The 24469-nt window shown below is 38.1% G+C and overlaps 1 protein-coding gene across 1 annotated transcript; it reads right to left on the reverse strand.

Moving 5' to 3' along the window:
* Positions 1-1139: 1139 nt before the first annotated feature.
* On the reverse strand, positions 1140-2924 carry LOC145133604 (acetylserotonin O-methyltransferase-like). The gene is made up of 2 exons (XM_079068532.1): positions 2154-2924; positions 1140-1581 (listed from the first exon to the last, which is right to left on the reverse strand). Exons 1-2 carry the CDS (start codon positions 2916-2918, stop codon positions 1285-1287), a joined length of 1062 nt encoding a protein of 353 aa, XP_078924658.1. The 5' UTR covers positions 2919-2924; the 3' UTR covers positions 1140-1284.
* Positions 2925-24469: the final 21545 nt, after the last annotated feature.

Here is a 24469-nt window from a genome sequence, read left to right on the forward strand (position 1 = left end):
TTTTAAAGGATCTTATATATATATATATATATATATATATATATATATATATATATATATATATATATATATATATATATATATATATCGGTTCGGTTCGGGTATCCGCGGTTATCTATATATCCAAACCGAAATCGACCCGTAGGTACCCGGTTTTTTCGGTTTTGGTTTATTTCTGTTTCGGTTTATTTCGGTTTCGGATTGACCGGATCGGCTCGGTTTTTCGGTTTTTTTGCACACCCCTAGTGTTTGGAGCTGTGTTTCGGGAGTTTGATACTTTAGTTCCAATCGACATTGTGAGGTGAGTTCTTCTTACTATATCAACAGGGTCTAAGGCACCAAGGCCGACCCATTATGGTTTATATCCTAGTTATAGGATTATGCTATGTTAGTGATCTGTTAGATCGGTATCCTGGTTATAGGATGATGCTAGGTTAGTGATCTGTTAGATCGGTATCCTGGCTATAGGATGATGCTATGTTAGCGATCTGTTAGATCGGTATCTTGGTTATAGGATGATGCTATGTTAGTGATCTGTTACATCTGTATGACTATCTGTACATGCTACCTAGCGTATGATATTTATGTCCACATGATTGTTTGATTGGGGGTTGGGTTGAGCCGGTCCTGCTTTGTGCAATATGCCAACATACCCAGGGGCCCGGATCGACCCGGTAAGGGCGTACTAGTCAGGCCGACAGCCCGACGAGCGGTCCGGATAGTTGATATGACATTGACTGACATATTTCTATTTTTGTTAATTTTTATGTTTACTCATCATTTTTAAAGAATTATATTTATTTTTTAAATTATAAAACTTAAAATTAATTTTTTTTATTTAAAAATAAAATAAAAATGAAAGGAAGTGAATGATGACTATTTTATGTGTTTTGATAAATGAGTGGAAAGTTGATATGACATTGAAAATGTGACTGGTGAAAGATGGGTACACTTCAGTTTAATTTTTAATAGCAAAAAATCTTGAATGGTGAGATTTTTATTCAATTATTAACTTAAATTAAATTTTGTTGAAGTTTTTAGACATATATTTAAATTGAAAACGATTTAAATGACTTTTTGAAGTTTTAACGTTGTTAAACATTATTCAGAATTAATTTTTGAATATTCCAGTCTACCTGTAATAGAATAATTATATTTTTATTGCAAAACAAGAGAACATTACAAAAATACAATAATTATTGTGATTACACATCATTACAAACATACAAAACAAAGATACGCTTCTCAAGTAAATCATAATTGCTAAGATTAAAAGAACGAGATTCAGGGATAAACTTCGATAACAGAGTGATAGCTTCTAATTTGTTTTATAGTGTAACGAGTGAATCCAGCCTCATCAAACACATATGACCACTCATTTAAAGTTCGTTCTTTACCGGTGCTTGTATGAGCCATCATCACCATGTCAAGCATCAATACCACGTCTTCAAACTCATGGTTTTCTTCAAGTCCAACAATTGACTCTACAATGATAACCTTCCCTGTATCTTGAGGAATAGCCTCTCGACATTTTCTTAGTATGTCGATGCACTCGTCGTCTCCCCAATCGTGCAATACTTTCTAAAATATTCAAATATGATCATTTCTGGAACAAGTTAGAAACTCTAACAAATGTAAAGATCAAAATGTCGTCATCCCAATCGTGCAATACTTTCTAAAATATTCAAATATGATCATTTCTGGAACAAGTTAGAAACTCTAACAAATGCAAAGATCAAAATAACCTGTATATATCGTATTATATTCATTAGTAATTAGTAGATAAGCAAATTTTACTAGGGTATTTTTTTGTCTTTATTATTTGTTGGATTTAAGACATTAATTTGGCGGATCTTAGTGGGGCATTTGGGGTCCCGGGCCACTGCTCAATTTCCGGCAGGGTAAATTTTTTTTTTTCTTATACAGTGTTTATTTTCTATTTATTGAAGAAAGACACAACTCAATCTAAAAATTTAAGAAACAAGACTTTCTCCATTAAGAATTTATTTATAAATTTATGCTCATTTATCTTTTTCCATTTATAAAATGTGTTTTCATTTATTCAAATATATTTTAAAGATCACTTATCCATGCAATCCTATATATAGAAAGGGAAAACAATTCAAAATAATAGCTCACATAAATTCACTAACCATCAAATAAGCAGCGTCAGCTTTTGGAATATGATCAAACATGCTGCCTCCAACATGTTCTACACCTTTCCATGCAGGAGCCACCGACACAACATGAGGCAGATCCAAATTAATCCCTTGGATCCATGGACAAGCCTCAACAATCAGTCCTAGAGCCGTTCCATCACCACCACCAACATCCACCACCGTCTTCAGCCCCTCAAACAACTCCGGACAACCCTCGATCACCGCCCTCACTGCATTCCGAGCATCACAAGCCATGGCATCGTTAATGAGCTTACTATGACTAGGATTTGCAGCTGTGAATTTCCATAGATCATCACCATGTGCTGCCTCAAAAGGCGTGTTTTGGCTGCCCAAAACCATAGCACTTAGCTTGTGCCATGGTGCTAACATGACTGGACTGCTCTCTAAAAGTACAAAATCGGCCATGCTTTGCTTTCCATGCCTAGTTAGAAGGCGGGACAAAGGTGTAAGAGCATATCCAAGGGATGTGTCTGATATGGGTTTTTCTTGAAATATTTTAGACTGGATCAAGAACCTCATGATTCTATATAACAATGATGATGAACACCCGAGCTCGGATGCAAGCTCGGCAACTGTCATCGGGGTGTCATGTTTTTGGAGAATATCGGGTATCCTGAGCTCAATGGCACACTTAACTACGGCCATTGGAGTGAAACCCAAAACATATTTCCATATTTCGTTTACGGCTGCTTCTTCTTCTTTGGAATCAATTTTTTCTTTCTTAATTTCTGCAGACATTTTTATCTCAAATTGAATGAATAAATGTGAGGATCATGGTTCCTTTAAATAGCAAAAAATGTTGCACTGTGGAATTTATGTTTAATTATTTAGTTAATTATGTTTCATTTTTTTTTTAAATTAAAAGATTATTATCATTATTAAAGTTGGGTGCCACTACTAATGGCCCACTGGTATATTTACATATACTCGGTTATTATAACAGATTTATAATAGCAAAAAAAACAAGTAACATTTACTCATTTACATATATAGTTTCAGTTATTATGATAGATATATAACAGCAAAAAACAAGTGACCACAGTTATTATGATAGATATATAACAGCAAAAAACAAGTTGGTCACTAGAGGCGGAACACAAACATTAGACGATGCGGTTTGGGTTCTTTTTTACTCGTTATGGGCTTACGTGGACAGCCATAACGCCGTTGTAGCGGGAGGAACACCCCCCCCCCCCCTTCTCGTTGCTTCTCTTTATGGCGTCACTTGTGCTCGTTACGACCGATTGAAACGGGTGAAATTTGAACGTTGGACTTAGTGGACCGTTTGCAAACGGTCAACACATAAATAAAAAAAATTAATTTTTTATCTTTATAAATACTAATTTTAACCCATTTTTTTAAACCTTTATCTCATTCTCTCTGTATCTTATACACATACTTTCTTCTAATTTTAAAAAAATGGAGCAAAACCTAAACACCCCCCTCCATCATCAAACCCAAACACCCCCTCCATCATCAAACCCAAACATACAACCAAACACAACATCGCCTCTCGGATTTGCAGGTTACGAAAATTATTTCAACATTTTATCGTCTCAAGGATCACCACAAATCCCATCCCAAGGCGCCGCTTTCAATCCCGCTTCACCACCACTACAATTTCCCAACTCACCTTACCTTCAACAAAAACAAAATCTTTTCCCTACTTTTGCTTCGATGCAACAAACAACCACCTAACCACCACCTACAACACAACCATCGGTTGAAGTGGAAGCGGGAGGTAGTAGGAGAGGGAAAGGGAAATCGAAAGGGGAATCGATCGCGGTTGAAACAGAAAATGCAGACGTTCCACAATGGTGGACACCGGAGGAGGAATATGCTTTGACGGCGGCTTGGTGTACTACTTCAAAAGACGAACTCCGCGGAAATGGAATGAAGAAATGAGCTTGTTGGGGGGCGGTGCACGACAAGTTTCACGCTATTTTGAAGAAAAAACCGTATCGCAACAATGACATGTTGAGCAGCAAATGTGGTCAAATAACTAAGCGGTGCAGCAAATTCAATGGTATTTGCAACCGGCTTGAGGCGCAACAGCAAAGCGGAACCAACGACTTCGATTTGTTCAAATCTGCAAATGAACAATATCGAGTCGAAATGGGACATGTTTTCGAGTTTGAAAAATCATGGGAGTTGTTGCGAGCGGATCCAAAGTGGAATAAAACGCCTACATCGTCGGACGTTCAATCCAAAAGGTCTTGCAATTCGAACTCGGTCGACGTGTCGGACGCACGGACTCACATCGACCTAAATGCCGACACCGATGAGATCCCGGATGATATCGAGGAGATATCCACACCACGAAGACCGCCCGGACGCGACAAAGCGAGGTGCGGTGCAAGGCATGCAGAGGAGGTTAAGGCGAAAGCAAAAGAAGCGGCGGAAATGAGAGCGAAATTCGACGAGCACAATTTATAAATAAAAGAAAAAATGGCTTGAAACGTCGTCATTTGGAGTTCCTAGAAAGGCAGACACGGGAGAAGCAGGAGCAAAAAAAGAGGGAACTAATGACACATCATTTGTCAATTCTTCGGACGAACGAGGAGGGTTTGACGTCTGCTGATCTAGCGGTGCTACAAGCGATGAAGGAACAAATTAGGAAGAAATATTTTGGTTAATTAGGATTTTATGAGTAATTTGAATGGTATTTTAGTTATGACTTTAGGTTTAAAATTATGTTTTTTTTAATAGTAATCATAATTTTAGATTTTAAATATTATGTCTTTTTTTTTGTTTTTAAAATTTTATATTTTATAAAAATATATTCATTTTAGCGATTAAAAAAAACGTAAAAACGAAAAAAAAACAAAAAAGAAAAAAAAGGAAAAAGGAAAAAAAACCAAATTCGAAAAAAAAACCAAATTCGAAAAAAAAAACCAAAAAAAAAACATATTTATTCTCAAAAAGTTGGTGTTGCATCCTATTGCCTGTTTCCCCACTTGGTGTTATAACACCATTTGCTTATGTGACATGTGAGGTGGCACAACTTGGTGTTGTATCTTGTTGCCCACACCCACGGTTGTAGAACTCGCTACTCGGTGCCTGCTCGGCCGACTGCCGAGTAGCGAGCACTCGGGAGTACTCGGATACGGTAATTCATTCAGAAATATTTTTAGGAAAATTATATATGTCAAAATCATAAGTTAAAATCATAATTTGATTGAAATATATAACAAAATTAGATACATGTTTGTTAAATAATAAATCATTAAGTGTATTATACATATTAATCTTGAAATTCTTTATTTTTTTTCTCTTTTTATGACAATTTTGACCCTTTGACCGAGTAGGACGAGTTTGACTTTGTTGACCGAGTAGGCCCGAGTAAGACCGAGTAGGCCCGATTAGACCTGAGTTAGAGAGATTTTGACCGATTTTTGACCGAGATTGACCGATTTTTGACCGAGTTTGACTTAATCCGAGTTTTTTTGTCGAGTTCACATAACTTGCCTCGATGGAGGACCGATTCCGAGTACTCGGCCGAGTTTTGCAACACTGCCCACACTCAATGCTCTTAGAAATGAAGGGGCCGAAACCAAAATTTCTAACAAAAACAATATAAAGATGTTTATAGATTATTTTTCATGTTAATGTATACTATATAACGAAATTAATATATATATATATATATATATATATATATATATATATATATATATATATATTATCAATATGATCAAACAGTTGGTTATTTTTACAAAAGTATATGCTAAAAACAAATAATGAAATTAAAATTAAACAGTTAATAATGTTCTTTGCATTAAAAAACTTATGCTTTAATAATTAACCTAACTACTTAATACAAATCAACAAAGTGTATATTTATTTGTTTATATTATAAAATATTGATTAACAAAGATAAATACCGTTATAAGTTAATCAAAACTAATTTCATGAATCAACATTATTAAATAAGATATGTAATATAATTATTGTAAATATATAAATATAAACAAATAACAAATATAGCTATATCATAAAGCCTAAGATGACATCATCACATCATAGTAATTACCTTTACCTTTACTCAGAATGCATAGCCCATTTGTTTTTTTACCTTCCGAATATTTTCCCAAGGAGGAGAGAGGGTGTTCTTATTACTCTTTGGCTTGAAGATCTGTTTCAAAGAAGACATGATCTCTGTTGATATTAGATAGCTATTGGCGATGACAAGAGAAGCATAACAAGTCGGTGCAGGCTAGACATGATGCACTGAGGGGGAGATGTCAAGATACATCAAATGCACATCAACAACGACAGTAAACCGATGGCTCTGTTTTCCGGCGACCGGTGATGATCATGTTTAAGATTCTCTGGGTTTTTTAATCTTGAGATTTCTTTTCTACCTCGTTAACTTTATTTTGTATATTGTTCTATGTTACTCCTTTATCCCATTTTTACTCATTGACAGGTTACATTACCCTCTTTTAGGAATATTTCCCCTCTATTTGGCCATGATCGTTTGTTTCTTCTCCTTTTTATCCTTTTTATTATATTTTTCGTTTTACTGAGGGGCCAATAGTAAATGATACGTATATATTTTCTTTTTTTGAGGAAAATCCACTTGTTCAAGTCTAATTATTAGGCAAAAAAAAAAAAGGCAGGGGCCATGGCTCCACTAAGGGTTTTGCCGCTGTTGGTCACGGTACATTAAATAATGTTTGCTGAAATATAAATTGTAAAAAGGATAGTTATATGTTTTATTCACATAATATCATTATTATTTTGTTAAAATGAAATTATCAATAATAACAATTACGAGCCATTTATCAAATTGAATTATCAATACTAACAATTAGGCTGGAGGGAGTGGTGCCACATTCCCTCATTTTGCCACACTACCACCTGACACATCAACATTTACCACAAAAGTGTGGTTTCATACCACACCCAAGGAGTGATGCGACACTCTTTTTTTTAAATAATTAAAATTTTTAGTTTTAATTAAAAAAAAAACCTATTACGCTGCATTACTAGGTGTGATGCCACACTTTTTTTAGAAAATGCAATATAAATAAAAAGTTCAAATTTTATTTAACTTTTATATATATATAAGCTTCAATATTAATAAAAAAAGTCCTACAACCACTTCGTTTCATCACTTAATCAAATATAAACCCAAAAGATTAAACATTTTGTCATATTTTATTCATTATCCAGAAATAATACAAATTAAATAAAAAAATACTCATGTTAATTTGTTTTATTTGTGGGTTTTGTTGCCCAATACAAGCTTTAAACCAGCCCAAAGAAATAACCAAGCAAAGAGAGAAGTATTGTGCGGTAGTAAACAACCGTGGATGGAGGGAGTGAGGTTCAAACCGCACACAAGGGACGGTGTGCTGTATGCTGAGGTGGCCAAACCGTGGGTGGTACCACACCACTCCCTCTAATCTTAGGAACCACGAACAGTAACGTCTCCATTCAAGTTATTCTGCGACCGTTTCCCACAACCCCTTCCTTTTCTGCGGCATCCGAGTCCGCCTCTCGCAACACATGTACTTGCTTTTACATCAACACCTGCACCCCCTGCTTCCTCTTTTATCTCTTTCAGCTCCACATATTTCAGCCGACTCTTAAAAGGAATCTATATTTTACAACCATTTCTCATTCTTCTCTGTCACCTACAACAACCTCCCGACCTTATCCACCACCATCATCACCATTAGTTCGAGTCACCACCCTCCAAATACCCTAGTTGTCACTACCGCCCCCGTTGACAATGGCCACATGATCGACACTTACCACCACCACCACCGATTACCTTTTGTTTACCTTTCTCCCCGCCCCTTCTCTCTTTCTCCCATTCACCACAGAATAATTCATAATCATGTGGTGATGTGGCGGGATTACTTGATTTGCAAGGAAAGAGAGGTCATACCCCATCGGAACCCTAGAATTGGAGAAACTAACCATATTTTATCATTGAAATGTTTTTGGCCAGTGAATATTCTAGATGCGTGTGTTTGACAATTCAACTACTACTCCTAATTTAATAATTTATCAATGGAAGACATTAGAAAGCCTCAACGACACAGATCAATCGAGTTATAAAGACAGTTCAAGAAAGTGGTGATGTTTTCGACAACATATGGAACAAGGTTTGCTTAAATGTTTTAATTTTCAACGTCATAGGTCTTGAAACGATGATTGTCAAGGAGGTTATTCGAAGGTTAAAGAATCATCAAGAAAGGTGTGTAGTCATAGTGACAATGATGAAATAAAATTGTTACTAACTCGCCTAGAGTAGTAGGTCGACAACGTCAGAGAAACTAGACCAGAAAGGGGGGGGGGGTGGAAAGTTCACTGAAAGAAACTTCTGACAAGGTGAATCTAATACCATTGGTCATGTTAGTGGTTGAAGATGAAGTAGAAATTACAATAACTTGGAAGTCTTCCTCTTGGCAGTCCCCAACAGTACCGTGAAGAAGATCGTGAGTCACAAGGAAACTGTGACATGAGTATGGTACAATTAATGTTATAATATCCTTATACTATTCTTCTACTTATATTCTTATCCATATGAAATGGTGACAAGTATCACATTTTGATAAAATTAATAATATTTTAAGACACTTGTCATCATTGTATGTGTTTAGGAAGATAAGTATTTGTATGTGTTTAGGAAGATAAGTATGAGGATATTTAATTTTTCAAATGCCATTATTCTACAAAATGCAAGAAACCACGTTGAGAACAAAGTTAGGAGGTTAACCTAACTTAAATTCAAGATGATCATGAACCAGCTGTCTGTCAACACATAACACAAGAAAATAAGTTTACATGAACAAGAAGTGAATAACCCCAAAACTAAAATCTTTCAGTGATATATCAAACAACTCATATGATTGATACTTTGAATAATGAAGCATGAAACCATATGACCACGGGCAAAGGAAACTTTTGTAAACTTGATTGGACCATCCAAAATTACATGAAGTTTGGGGATGGCTTGGATATTCGAATAGACGGGAATGGTACACAGTGGCAGAGCTATACATGGGGCGTTGGGGGTACTACAGCATCCCCAAAAAATTGTTTAATGTTTGTAAAATTTGTTATTTATAAACATGTTCCATGTTATTGTACCTCCAGCTAAAGAGATTGTACCATGTTTTTTAATCCCCAAGATAGGATAACTACATAAAATATATATTGATGACGTTTGTACCCCCATATCAAAATTCTTGGCTCCGCTACTGATGGTACATAAAGTTTAGCTATAAAATCAAGGAAAAATGCATGTTATAGAAGGCGTACTACATACCTAGCTTATGAAGTACCATTATAAGTTTTGGCCAACTTATATAAAGCGGTGGTAGGATGCTAATACATGGTTCATTTCTTTGATTTCTTTGGGTTCATGAATATATAATAAGACTAGTAATAAACATAGGTCTCTCCTAAAGTGTCTATACAAAGTTATTTTAAAAAAAGTAGAATCATAATGCATGTTGGGAAGCACATAACAATTATCTTCGTTGTGGCATGCTTTTTTAGGATATAAAACTTCTCAACACAAAAGTGCATGGTTGATAAAGTTTTGGTATTTGGTTTACTCAGGAACAAGCAACCTACTCAATTATTTAAAGTTTCTCTTGTTTCACAAGAAAACTACACATAAACAACAAGGTTAGAGCTGATATATGGTGACCTTTGTGGACCAATTGCACCTCCCATTCCCTTCGTCAATAACTTGATATCTCTAATTTTCTACATATATTTCATGTGATATCTTAATGTTGTAAGATGTATTTTGATGCTTTTAAAGATAACAAATAGTCATAATACTTGGATTTGATATTTTGCATAAATTTAAATTTGTTGTAAGAAAAGGAAGCAAAAAAGTACTATAAACTGGATTGGGGCCGAAAGAAGCAGAAAAAGTGCACAACAAAGGAGTATGTGATATGTTCTATTTCCATACGTGAAAGTTTAGAAACCCTCAGGGAAATCCGCATTACCCAACATGTTTTTAAGGTCACCATAATTATTATAAAAGGGTAATTATCTTTGCCCTAAAAAAGATAGAGACTAGAGGCAATCATAGAGTTTTCATTTTGAGAGTCTAGAAGATGACTGGAAGGCGAAAGGCTGGCATGGAGTATAAATCTAGAGAATCTAGAGCATAATTAGTAGGGAATCGTTTGGGTTCATAAATTATCTATAGTTAGCACTCTCTTTTGATTCCTTAATGTTCTTGTTTCTGATTTTGAGCTAAATACTATTTTACTTTTAATTAGATGTAGATGAACCTTTAAGATTTGGATTGATTTCTATTTTGATGTTTTGAGTTTTTTAATATATTGTGTATTTTTGATCAAAGATCCATATGTGTTAAAGCTTGTGTGTTTAAGATTTGGATTGATTTCTATTTTGATGTTTTGAGTTTTTTAATATATTGTGTATTTTTTATCAAAGATCCATATGTGTTAAAGCTTGTGTGTTTATTACCTATTGCTTAGTTAATATAGTCCAAAGAATCAATCTGATTGTGTTTACTTGAATCATAGTTGATCATGAAGGTTGACAATTATGACTAGTGATAGAACAAATTATAGGGTTAGCTTAATAAATTAATGAACTTTAGTGTGCGTGAATTGCATTAGAGAACCATTATGTGCATCATTTAATTTTCATGACCATTGATATTAATTACCGAATCAAATCTTGCATGATACAAACTGAATATTGATATCATGGGTTAATTAATATCATGACCATTGAGTTAATGTCCTTATCGTCATTAGGGTTAGAATCGGACTAAGTGGATTTGCCATATTAGGAATCCGTGAATACCAAATAATATTCATTGCATGACATAGACATCAACCATATTTGAAAGGTGTAAGTGAGCCTAACGATAAGTATCTTAATTTATCTGTTTTCAGCTTGGTTTTCCTTAGCTTTTACTCACTTTTGTTCGCGTCCGCTTTTATTTAAATAATTTCCTTTTTTTTGATGTCTTCAATTTAACTAATAGTTAGATTTTCTGAACTGAATTATACATTTTGTCCTAGTGTTCGACAATCCGGTCTTACCAAAGCTATACTGCAAAACGATTCGGTACACTTGCCTATTTGTGTAATAATGCCTAATATTAGAAAAACCGGTCTATATGTTTAAAAGTAGATTTTACATAGCATCATTATTTTCTTCTTTTAGTTGATTATTAGAGCTTTTAATTTGGTTTTGTCTATTAAAAAGAAACGATGAGGCACTTAGTCATTTAAAAAAAAAACAATTATGTACTGATTACGAATGAGCAACTAAAAACGTTTAGAATTTACAGACGAGTTGAGGATGAGAGTTTCTATTAAAGAAATTTACAGCTTATTGTGATGAAACAATCCTGGAACGACATTTCATGACACCATGCTTAGTAGAACAAAATGGTCTCGTAGAGAGACGAAAGCATACAATGGTCGAGATAGCGAGAAGCAAAATGAAAAGAATGGAGGTGCTCGAACCTTTGTGGGGTAAGTTGTGCATCATTTAGTTTATATACTAAATAGAGTGTCTACAAAAATCTTAAAAAATAAAACACCTTATGAAGCATGGTGTGGTAAAACCTCAACTCAGGCAACTGAGGATGTTTGGTTGTATTGAACAAGAAAAAATACCTCTTGGGCCTTTAAAAAACTTGATGATAAAAGTGAAACACTTGTACACCTTGGAATGTTAACTAGAAGAAAAGCATATCAACTGCTTGATCCAAATATAGGAAAAAAAGATGAAAAAGTAGGGATGTCATATTTGAAGATGATAAAGTATGGGCATGAAGAAATGACAAACATTAGGGGTACTCCAGGTGGAATATATACTCTTGAAGGGTATAATGATGATGACATAAATATGTTAACCAGGGAAAAAAATATACAAGAAAATGCCAACTCTCCATTACCATTTGAAACAAGCAACCAATAGCATGAAAACTGTAGCATCGAAATTTTAAAAACCAATTTTTTCATTTTTAAAACCATAGAAATTTTTTTTTCATAAAAACCATCTCCAGAAAGTCATAATGTCAAATACAATTCCACATCAAAATATCAGAGTGTCCCAAAATGTCTAAACAAAATCTCTCGGCAAATGTGTACAATCAAGCATTCGCCTTCTCGCGATCCTTAGAAGTACCTGAAACACATTTAATCAACAAATGTAAGCACAAAGCCTAGTGAGTTCCCTAAGATATCTCATACAGTACAACACATAAAACATCTACGGGTTATCATGTAACATCCCGATGTGAGGTACTTCTAATTTAAACCCTTTAATTTATTTATATTGCATTTTGGTCCCAAAATTCAAGAAATGTATGTAAAAGGGCCTTAATGGCATTTTTGTAATTTTGGCCTTGGGAGTACACCATGCGTACGTGGTGTACGCTGAGCATACTAGGGCGCGCCCTAGTATGTTGGGCGTACATCAGTGTATGTTGGGCGTACTTTCCAGATAAGGAAACACTAATTTTTAGGGTTTGGCTAATATTTAAGCACTCTTATATCCTCATTTCCTTCACCTTATCAGCCTCCACCCTCTCATACGTGTTTGAAACCCTAGTATCATCTTGATGAGCCATTTCTAAGCTTGTGTGTGGGTTTTGGTGCTCTTGAAGAAGAAGGAAGGAAGAGGAGATCACCTTGAAGGAGTGAAACTCCCTATATACATGATCACACCACCTTTTGGCACCATTTTGAGGTATCAAGTTATGAACTTGTTGTAGTTTCTTGTGGATCTTGTTTTGGGTTAGTTTTAGGTTCGTTTTGTCCCAAATGTGGTGTTTCATGAACAAAGCATGTTCTTGACCCATTAAGCTGTTCTTTCAGACCCTTGGGAGGGTCTTGAGTCATAAAAATGGGTATCAAATCGTTGGTTTTGCTCCATGCATCTTGTAGAGCGTCTTAATGGATTAAAAAGTTGAGATAAGCACTTAATTGGCATGTAAAGTGATAAAGTTGGAAACTTTATGATTCTAGAGTGTATTTTAGCCTTTGATCTGAAATATGGGCGTAAGTGCTTAAGCCATTAAGCACTTAATGAGTTTTGAAGTTGTTGAGAGTACGCCCTGCGTACTCGGAGTACGCCTAGCGTACGAGATCAACCACCCCGATGGTGGTCAACATGCAAGGATGGAGTACGCCCAGCATACCTTCGGAGTATGCCCCGCGTACTCGCACTGGGTCAATTCGGTTGAGTTGACTCGGTTGGGTTGACTTGGCTGGATTGACTCAGTTGACTTAGTTGGTTTGACCAGTTGATTTTGAATTTGACCAAGTTTGACCAAGTTTTACCTTAAGGGTATTTTGGGATTCTAGTTGAGATTGGTCATTTGGTTGGAATAGGAGGCGGTTGGAGCTGAGATTCGGAGTTGAGACCTCATCAATTTTTGTCCAGTTTGTGAGGTGAGTTTTCCTCACTGTATTTGCGGGTCGAAGGCACCAAGGTCGGCCCATTGGTTTGATATCCTAATATTCACTAATATGCTGAGTATGGAAAAGATATGCATGTTTATGCTAGTTCTTGATATGCTAGTTTGGTAGATCTGTAGGACTACTTGTGTTTTTGCCTGCATGATTATCTGTATGTGTTATTGTCTATTATATGTCGACATATTGTGTGGGTTTAAGGTTGTACTACTCCGTGCGGTAGCCAACAAACCCTGGAGCATCCCATATATGAGCTGAGGGCCGGGTAGGGCATTCTAGAGTCATACTGAGGCTCACGAGCATTCTAGATACGAGTTAAGGGCCGGGAGGTTTACCGGAATCGTATTGAGGGCTTGAGGGTATTTCAGTCTGAGGACTAATCTGGTCACGGAGCAAGCCAAACATAAGCTGTGGCCCCGAGGGCAAGCCAGAATTATGCTGTGTGCTCAGGGGTAATCCAATCTTTTAGCTGTAGACCCATTGCATGTTGTTATTGTATATTTTATTTGGTTATGTGGTGGTATTTTAGGGGAACTCACAAAGCGTTGGGTTATAGTTTTGGGTTATGTTTCAGGTACTTCGGATGACCGCGGGAAGGCGAAGGTGTGACCATACACATCCTCTTGTTATGATCTTTGATTTTGGGAAACTCTCATGTTGGAAATGTTTTGAAAACTATTTTATAAACACTTTATGGTTTTGAATTGTATTTAAAAAGTTTAAATTTATCATGATTTTTTTGGATGTTACAATTGTTGGATTAGTGTCTAAGCCCGTAACTATATTTGGTATGTACTTGACCCGGTTGTGCATGGTCCTTTTGGGTTGCCTTCACCGAAGCAACTGGACAGGATGATTTATGGAGAGAGAGAGAGAAAGGTTATTATGGTTTATTAATATATTATATGAATAATATATTAAAAGAGAAATCATATAGTTTAATTAATATTAGTCAAGAATTAATTAAGAATTAATTTTGTGAGTAAAAGAGATTAATTAAATAAGGGGGACTAGAACTGTCAATTATACGATAGTTGAATTTGGGCTGTGAATCCTTATGGATATAGGGGGGGGGGAATCTAGAGTGGAAGCTCACTCTAATTTCATCCAAGGGGCCTTATTCCAGAAGGTTCTTGAAGCTACTTAGGGCCTAAGTTATCCAATTAGGTTTTTGACTGAAACCCTAGCAGCTCAGCTATTTAAGGAACCCCTAGGGCTACAAATTTCGGCTACTTGAAACCCTAGAGTTACTATAGCTGAAATTGTGCCTCCTCCTCCCTCTCTTCTAGATCATCTTCTTGCTTTGGTGTTTGTAAGCCATTAGAGGTATTACACTTGTGATACTAAGCTCTTGAAGATTGAAGATTCTTGCAACTATTGAAAGGTATCATCTGAACTTGTTTTATTTCAGATTTCGTTTTATAGTATGCTAGATTAGGGTTTGCAAGCTTTGGATAAATTTGCATGTACAATAGAGAAACCTAGATCCAAAGCTTTAGGGTTTTGCATGTGCACATAGGATGTTCTTTTGCTGAAAACCCATTAGTGGTATCAGAGCCTTGCTTGGTTTCTATTGTATTTGATGCTTGGTATGTTTTTCCATTGCTTAAAATCGAATTTTGTGCTTTCTGCTTGACAGACTCATCGAGCCCAATGAGGTACTCGACGAGTAGGATGAACTCGACGAGTCCAGTATAGGGCTCGGCGAGTCGGGCTGTCACACAGACGGATTTTCGGAATTTTTGCTTATTTTGACTTAGTATAATTACCATAATTGTTTCTAATTAATAAAATACGAATTTTATTGATTCCTTATGATTATCTTTGTCAAAATAAAATTTTTTGTCATTTAATTAGATAATTATTACCTTATTTGATAAATCTTAATTATTTGAATTATTTGATAATTATCTTGCATGAAATTTGATTAGGTCAAAATTAGATAATCACCAAATTAATTGTTTATTTGTATTATTTGAATTTTGATCTAGATAGTTTTGAAATGTTTCAAAACTTGCCATCAAGTTTTGAATTTGAATATTTGGATTAAATGAAATATTTAAATTCTAAACCCTAGAATTTTACAAGTTTAAAATTCACCGTATACTATTATAATATTATAAGAATAAATTATTATATATGTGTAAGATAAATGCTAGTCTTACCGTTAGTAGGCCTCATTCACGAAGTTGGTCTATAAGGGGTGTTTAAGGAAGCGGTCTGTAAAATGACCGCCATTGGGTATCCACTCTTACCCACCGCACCCTTGACTAGTGGATGGTCGTTAGCCGAACGGGTAGGATAGGACAACCAATTCCTCATTAAAAGTATAATGATTATACAAAGTAACTAAATGTTTTTATAAAATTCCCATTCTTAGTTACTTTAGGAAAAATGTGAATTTGATGCTATAGCATTGAATTACACTTTGTACCCTTGATAAGACGTTAGTGGAGCGTGTGTGTTTAACCGACACACTAATTTGGCTCTAAGCAAAGGTGGAAAAGGGTGACTCGTTGTTTGTCATAGATCAATGGAGCGTGTGTGGCTAACCGACACATTGATTAGGTGACTGTAACATCGAGGGCACCAAGTACATTCGCATGGTTATTCACACCTTGTTTGTGATCCTCGGTATCCCAATCAAAAAATTGAAGGGCATATCGAGATTTAAACATGCCATTGAAAAGTTCAATGAATCTCAGAAGATCTAGGAGTTTTCAATACATTTAAAACTTAATTTCTTTTTCGTTTTTCATGGTGGAAATTAGTGAATCGTCATTCACTTACCTTCAAATTATTTGTTGTTTAGATCGCGACATCCCTCTTCTAAATTGCAAATAATGTTGTTGGATCCTAGCCCTAATTTCTCATTTGGGTGTTTAATTGGGGATTCTTATCTAATCAAACTCTGTCTCTTTTCTTTTCAGATGTCTAACTCGAACACCAACAATGCTTCAGGCTCTATCTCTTCAGGTTCATTCTCACTCATGAATTTGTGTGGGAGGGTGATTTTTGATGGGCCCAATTTCAATGATTGGATCCGCAACATTCGAATGGTCACCCGCTACGAGGAAAAGGAATATGTCCTCGACAAGGAACTGAAGGAGGTGAATGTCAACACTGCTACTCCAGAGGAGATTGCTGCCTTTGATGCCCACGAGCGAGATGCTACGAAAGTCCATTGCATCATGCTCGCGACTATGACTGCAGAACTCCAAAAGTCCTACGAGGACTACTATCCCTATGAGATGCACTAGGATTTACTGTACAGGTACCACCAGAGTGCCAGGCAGAAAAGATACGAGATCATCACTTCGATGATCACGACCAAGATGAGAGACGGAGAGTCTGCCACCGCTCATCTGTAGAAAATGCAGAGATATGTCGACCGCCTGCTGAAGTTAAATGTTAACTTCGATGAAGAGCTGGCAATTGATATTATTATTCACTCACTGCCACCCTGCTTCAACCAGTTTCACATGACCTACCACATGAACAAAGAGGAGGTCAGCGTGAGCAAGCTTCAAGGCTTGTTGAGGACTGCTGAGAGCAACGTCAAGGATAAATCTATTTCATCAACTCTCGCTACAGCTTCCCCCGTCTTGGCTATTGGGCAGGGGAAGGGTAAGAAGAGGAAGGCTCCTTCCAAGAGCCACCATAAGGGAAAGTCTCATGATGACACCTCTTCTAGTGGAACCAAAGCTGGCACCACTACACCTACCTCCAACCCAAAGGATGCAGAGTGCTACTACTGCCACGAAAAAGGGCATTGGAAACGAAGCTGCCCGAAGTATCTGCAGGACATCAAGGATGGAAAGATAATACCATCCTACGCAGGTATTTATACTATTCGATCTAATGACTCATCACATGCTATTTCTTGGGTTCTTGATACAGGATGTGGTTTTCACATTTGTTCTGATTTGCAGGGCCTAAGAAGAAATAGGGATGTGGAGCATGGGAAGATAAACCTGGTCATGGGAAACAGAAGATCGTCGCCTGTCACCAAGATTGGAGTTTACTCTTTAGTGCTTAGTAGTGGGTTAGGACTAGAGTTGAATAATTGTTGCTATTCGCCAGAAATGGCAAGAAACATCATTTCTTTTCATGGTTTATATAAACAATGATTTAGATTTTCATTTGATAATGAAAAATGTTCTATTAATGCTTTTCTTAATGGTGTTTTCTATTTTGAAGCATTTCCTTGTAATGGAATATATGAAACTGTGATGGTTGTAGAAAATTTAGGAAATGATGTGTTGTATATCGATTTTTTCCAATGATTTGGATAAAGCATGCTTGTGGCATTGTCATCTGGGACATGTCAACAAGAAACGTATAGCCCAACTCCAAAAGGATGGAGTGTTGGAGTCATTCGACCTTAGGGACGATGACGTGTGCAAGTCTTGTTTACTTGGAAAGATGAACAAGTCACCGTTCACTGGTTCTTGTGAAAGGGGTGAGGGTTTATTGGATCTCATACACACAGATGTGTGTGGGCCCTTTAGATCCACCACAAGGGATGCGAGCCGCTTCTATGTGACTTTCACTGATGATTATAGCAGATATGGATATATCTACTTAATCTAACACAAGTCAGAAACCTTTGAAAAGTTCAAAGAGTTTAAACAAGAAGTGGAGAATCAGTTGGGCAGGAAAATCAAGATGCTTCGATCTGATCGAGGTGGAGAGTACCTTAGTCTTGAATTCCACGACTACCTTAAGGAATGCGAAATCGTTTCGCAATTGACGCCACCTAGGACACCGCAGTTGAATGGTATGGCTGAGAGGCGTAATCGAACCTTGTTGGACATGGTTCGTTCCATGATGATTCGTGCTTCGCTACCTATCTCATTCTGGGGGTATGCCTTAGAGACTGCCGCCCATATCCTTAACTTAGTCCCTACAAAGAAGGTTGCCAAAATACCTCACGAGATGTGGACAGGGAAAGCTCCCTCGTTGGCACATATCAAGGTTTGGGGTTGTGAGGCTTTCGTAAGACGAGAGACTCACGACAAGCCCGAACCTCGTAGTGAGCGATGTATTTTCATCGGCTACCCGCAGAAGTCCTTTGGATATCTCTTCTATAGACCGAGTCACAATGTTTTCTTCGTTGCGAGGAGAGGGGTTTTCCGAGAGCGAGAACTCATAAGCCAAGGAGACAGTGGGAGGCAAATCGATCTTGAAGAGCTTCAAGAATCGAACGATGAAGGAACCTCTAACACTGTCACTCAACCTGACAAGAAAACTCCTGTTGAACCGATTGACGAGTCCTTACCTCTTAGACGATCCAGTAGATTTAGTGTTCCACCTGTGTTATATGGTTTTCATATAACAAGTGAAGGTGATATGTTTATTAGTGACAGTACACTAATAAATTTGGATGAGCCTAACAGCTACAAAGAAGCCATGGCAGGCCCGGAGTCTACGAAATGGAAAGAGGCTATGGACAGCGAGATTCAGTCCATGTATGACAACCAAGTATGGGATTTGGTTGACAACGTGCCAGGTCGTAAGACGGTCGGGTGCAAGTGGATCTTCAAGAAGAAGACCGACATGGATGGGAAGGTACACACTTATAAAGCGCGATTGGTTGCGAAGGGCTTTACTCAAACTCCAGGAGTTGAATATGATGAGACATTCTCACCAGTTGCGAAGATAAAGTCTATTAGGGTGATGCTATCCATTGTTGCGTTTCATGACTAAGAAATATGGCAAATGGATGTCAAAACCGCTTTCCTTAATGGAAAGTTGGCTAAGGATGTTTACATGAGTCAGTCAGAGGGTTTTGTTGATGCGAAGCATCCTAATAGAGTGTGTAAGCTTAAGAAATCCATTTATGGATTAAAACAAGCATCTCGCAGATGGAATCTTTGTTTCGATGAGAAAGTCAAAGAGTTTGGCTTCCTGTGAAGCGAGTACGAGTCATGTGTATATATGTCAAGGCCAGTGGGAGTATAGTTAGCTTCCTCGTATTGTATGTCGATGACATACTACTCATAGGAAATGATATCCCGACCCTGAAGGAAGTTAAGTCCTGGCTTGGGAAGTGTTTCGCTATGAAGGACCTCGGAGAGGCTGCCTATATTCTGGGAATAAGGATAGTGAGAAACATGAGTAAGAGACTAATAGGACTTAGTCAGAATACTTACTTGGATAAAGTACTAAAACGTTTTAGTATGGAGAATTCTAAGAAAGGGGAGTTACCAATCCAGAGCAACGCCAAACTGAGTAAGACTCAGACCACGAGTACAGAGATCGAGATAGTAGAGATGAGCCGAATACCTTACGCTTCCGCAGTTGGCTCAATCATGTATGCTATGACTTGTACTCACCCTGATGTGGCCTTCGCTTTGAGATGGTCAGCAGATATCAGGGAAACCCTGGCAGAGGACATTGGACTGCAGTCAAGAATATTCTTAAGTACCTTTGGAGGACCAAGGAATGGTTTCTAGTCCACGGTGGGAGCAATGAATTAAGGGTGCGAGGGTATAGTGATGCCAGTTTTCAAACATACCAAGATAATTATCGATCTCAGTCAGGCTAGGTCTTTACCCTAAATGGAGAAGCAGTGACTTGGAAAAGTTCCAAGCAGGAGACCGTAGCTGATTCAACGTGCGGATCAGAGTATATAGCGGCGAGCGAAGCTGTAACACCCATAAAATTTTAGCAAAATTAAAACATTTTAAATCATTCAAAAACCATTACGTTCATACAATTCGTTTTCAAAATAGTTTAAACATCAGAGTATCCCCCAGAACCATATCATATAAATCAAAAAACATGAGGAGCGGTACGATCACGCCTTCGCCTTGCCACGATCTCCTGAAGTACCTGAAACAATACACTGAAACTGTAAGCCCGAAAGCTTAGTGAGTTACCCCCAAAATACCAACCACACATATCATACTCATAACATATCATAAATAGAACAGCCATGCACATCGGGTCTACTGTGTGACTGGTCCGCCCGCACCGGGCCTTCAGTCCACCTGGTCCACCCTCTGAGTCTAGCCATGTACGTCGAGTCTACAATGTGATTGGTCCGCCCGCACCGGGCCTTCAATCCACCTGGTCCACTCTCTGAGTCTACAGTATGACTGGTCCGCCCGCACCGGGCCTTCAGTCGGCCTGGCCCACTCTCCGAGCCTCGGCACGTCTGGTCCGCCCTCTTGGGGCCTTCAGCCTATCCGGACCGCTCGCTGGGCCTTTGGAATATCTGGTATGCCCTGGGTATGTTGGCCTACTGCATAAAGTAGGACCCGCCTCAACCCAACCCCCGTCAAACAACCATGTGCACATAAAACAATCAATCACATAACAAATCCTTAACCAGACTATCAGTCTAACAGATCACATAGCATATCAACATCCTAACCAGGATTCCGACCTAACCGGTCACTAGCATAACATTACCCTATATACCGGGTACCGACCTTAACCAGGTCACTAACATAACACCATCCTAAATACCAGGATGCAGATTTAGCAAAGCAATAACATAACAAACACTACCCGGATTTCCATCCGATAAAGGGCCGGCCTTGGTGCCGTAGACCCTATCGATATAGTGAGGATAACTCACCTGCAATTGCCGACTGAAAAGATAAGACCAAGCTGCTCCGACCACCGACACGAACTCCACCACCGAACACTACCAAAGAACCAATTCCATAAATACCAAAATCACCAAAATACCCTTGGTAGACAAACTGGTCAACTCTTGGTCAAAGTCGAAGTCCTCAGTCAAAGTCAACCTCCCAGACTGATTCTACTCGCCGAGTTGACCCGTCGACTCGTTGAGTCCCTATACTCAGAAACTCCCATAACACGACTCTACTCGCCGAGTCACCCCAAGACTCGTCGAGTACAACGATCTCCGAGTCCCATCCTGCTCAACTCACCGAGTCACCTCTGGACTCGCTGCTTCAAGGTTTAACCAGAAAGATTGGGGTTCCGCGACCAGACTCGTCGAGTCCAAGAACAGACTCGCCGAGTCCAAGACAATCTTCAACAGACTCACCGAGTTGTTCTTCAACTCGCCGAGTCCATGCCTATGTTCATACAACTCGTCGAGTACACCCATGTGACTCGCCGAGTCTCTCCATTTCTCAATCCATACAGTGGCTTTTCGAGCCATGCAGGGGCTCCAATCCATAGATCCACTCTTCTACAGTCTAACCCTCACATAAAGTTGCAAACTTTACGTGAGACCAAGGAGATATAGGCCCAAAACACATTAGGGCTAGGGTTAAGGACTAGGGGGCTTCACCAACAACTCTTAGACAAATACTTTATGACATTCTGGACCAGCTCAAGTCTAGATCTGAGATAGCAACCTCAGATCCACCCTCCAAACCCGAAATAACCTTTAATCATACCAAAAATGCCCCAAATCTCAAACAATAATAGATCTAGATGCAAAAGAGCCCAAGCAACAGATTATTACCTCCAATATAAGCTCTAACCGAAGTAGATCCCGGATCTACACCACTCCTTTGCAGCAAGCTTCTTGATCTTCAAGCCTCTTTTCAAGATTTCCTCCTCCAAAGCTCTATTCTCTGTAATAATGAAGGCTCACTCGAATTCTAGGGTTTACAGGCTCTCAAGAGTGGTAAGGAGGCTGAGAGAAGGACATAAATTCCTTTAAATAGGGTGCAACCCTCGAGATTAGGGTTTTCTCATTCCAGCACCAACTCGTCGAGTCCAAGCCGCCGACTCGGCGAGTTGGCCACTTAATCTGCGACCCAAACCCGCTCCGACTCGGCGAGTAAGCGTACCTACTCGTCGAGTCCCTTCTTCAAATTTACACTTTGCACCCTTCAACTTCTTGCTTCCGAACTTGGGATGTTACAATTCTCCCCCACTTAAATTAGGCTTCGTCCTCGAAGCCTACTGCAGTATACGCTTCAGAACAAACCCCTTGCATTGCAGACTCCGATATCTCAATTCACTCAGGTTCTTGCCAACCCTACTACTGCATCTCTCTTAACATAACCTCTTTTCGCCTGGCATCCCTGCTGTAGTGACTAAGAACATGGTTTGGCATGCGGAATTAAAGTTTGCACAATGAACATGGTGATTTGGGTGTTCAAGAGATGTATTGAATATGTATGGTGTTACAAAAAGGGACATAGATCTACATCTAAATAAATAACACACACTTACACACTCACTTTTACACCTCTCAAGCACACCTCTACAAGTGGTATGAACCCACTATTTATAGAGGTGTTTACATGTCTCTCTCTCACTCTCACTAATACATGGGTCTAAAGGCTAATGCACCACATACAAGTGGGTCTACAAGAGTCAAACCATTACAAAGTCATACATGGAGAATTTTGTACCCCAACATTCTCCCCCTCAAAGTTAGGAATGGATGACCCACTTCAAATCTTCCAAAATCGAGCAACTATACGGTTCGAGCCTCAAAGGTGACACATGTCGAAACGAACTTCAATCTTCAATTCTTCCATGATTCTTCAATTTGGGCTCTAGGATGTGAAACCATACAAACCGAGTAGCAACAAATGATTAACTCCAAATAATCACCCAAAAGTTGCGCATAAAAACAAATCCCAAAAATCTTCAATAAAACCAAACCCATTTCGAATACATCATTTCTGAACTTCCAATTGCATCATTCCGTAAGCTTCAAAACTTCAAGATCACTTCGGTCTTCAAATCCGCATAATATGAAAAATTCAAGTTCGAATTTCCATATAAATTTCTCCCCCTTTTTATAATCGAAATTTGATTATAAAACCTTCAAGGAAAGAGAACGTGCTCTATTCGGAATTTTTCATGTAAAAACTCCCCCTTAACATGTGGCATAAACTTTGTGCTTCAATCCGGAAAATTCAAAAAATATTGAATTTTTAGCTTCGTTCACGGATCGCCTTTGACAAAATTTCTCAAAAATGGGTAGAAATTGTCAATTTCAAAATTCTGCAGTGACCCGGTGCGCCCAAAACAGCAAAATATGCAAAACTCTCCCCCTTTTCCAAAGCTGGGTAGAAAGCGGCAATTTGCACAAACTGCAGGGGCTTCAAATGTATTTTCTTCAATTTTTAGCACAAACAGTCCTTTTTCGAATTTGGGTATGAACCGCCAAATATTCGAAGCCTCAAGGACTACTTTCGAAAATTCTGCCATTATGCACCAAACAGACGAAAATTTTCCTTCTCTCTCCTCTTCGTATGAAAATCATCTTCCCAAACACACGAATTCGAAGCATTCGAAGCCACTTAATGCACAGTAACCTCTTAATCCCTCTGAATCGTATTTTCCCAGTTCGTTCTTTATCCCCAAACTAACGAAATTACTCTTCCAAGCTTTCATTAATACAAGCCTTCTTCCCAAAATTATCGACATCAACAGCAAACACATCGACTGCAAAATCTTCAGGCTTCGTCCAATCAACAAATAAAAACCTTTGAAATCAAATTCCCGATCCTTCATTTGCTTTTTCATCACCACGAATCGTCATCCACCCCAAATAAATTCCAAAATCGACTTTGAGTATAATTCCACGATCCCCAAACTTTCAATTTCCAGATCTTTCGTTATCTTCATACACGAACTCTTCGTACATCAACAATCAACCCAAAAACAAATTTTCGTTCTTACGGTATTTGTTTTTCGTTCGTTGACCACATACCCTTCGTTCATTCACTCTTCCCTTTTATTCATCAATCCAAAACACCAACAATTAACTGTTCGTTCCCAAATCATCGACCATAAACCTTCATACATCAACGATTTCTAGTCGACAATTCGTTGTTTTGCAAACATCGACAACCCAAAGACTTCGATTGATTGACTCTAAGAATCACA

This window comes from Lactuca virosa, chromosome 8, assembly GCF_052849685.1.
Source record: "Lactuca virosa cultivar CGN04683 chromosome 8, Lactuca_virosa_CGN04683_v6, whole genome shotgun sequence".
Lineage (NCBI taxonomy): Eukaryota > Viridiplantae > Streptophyta > Magnoliopsida > Asterales > Asteraceae > Lactuca > Lactuca virosa.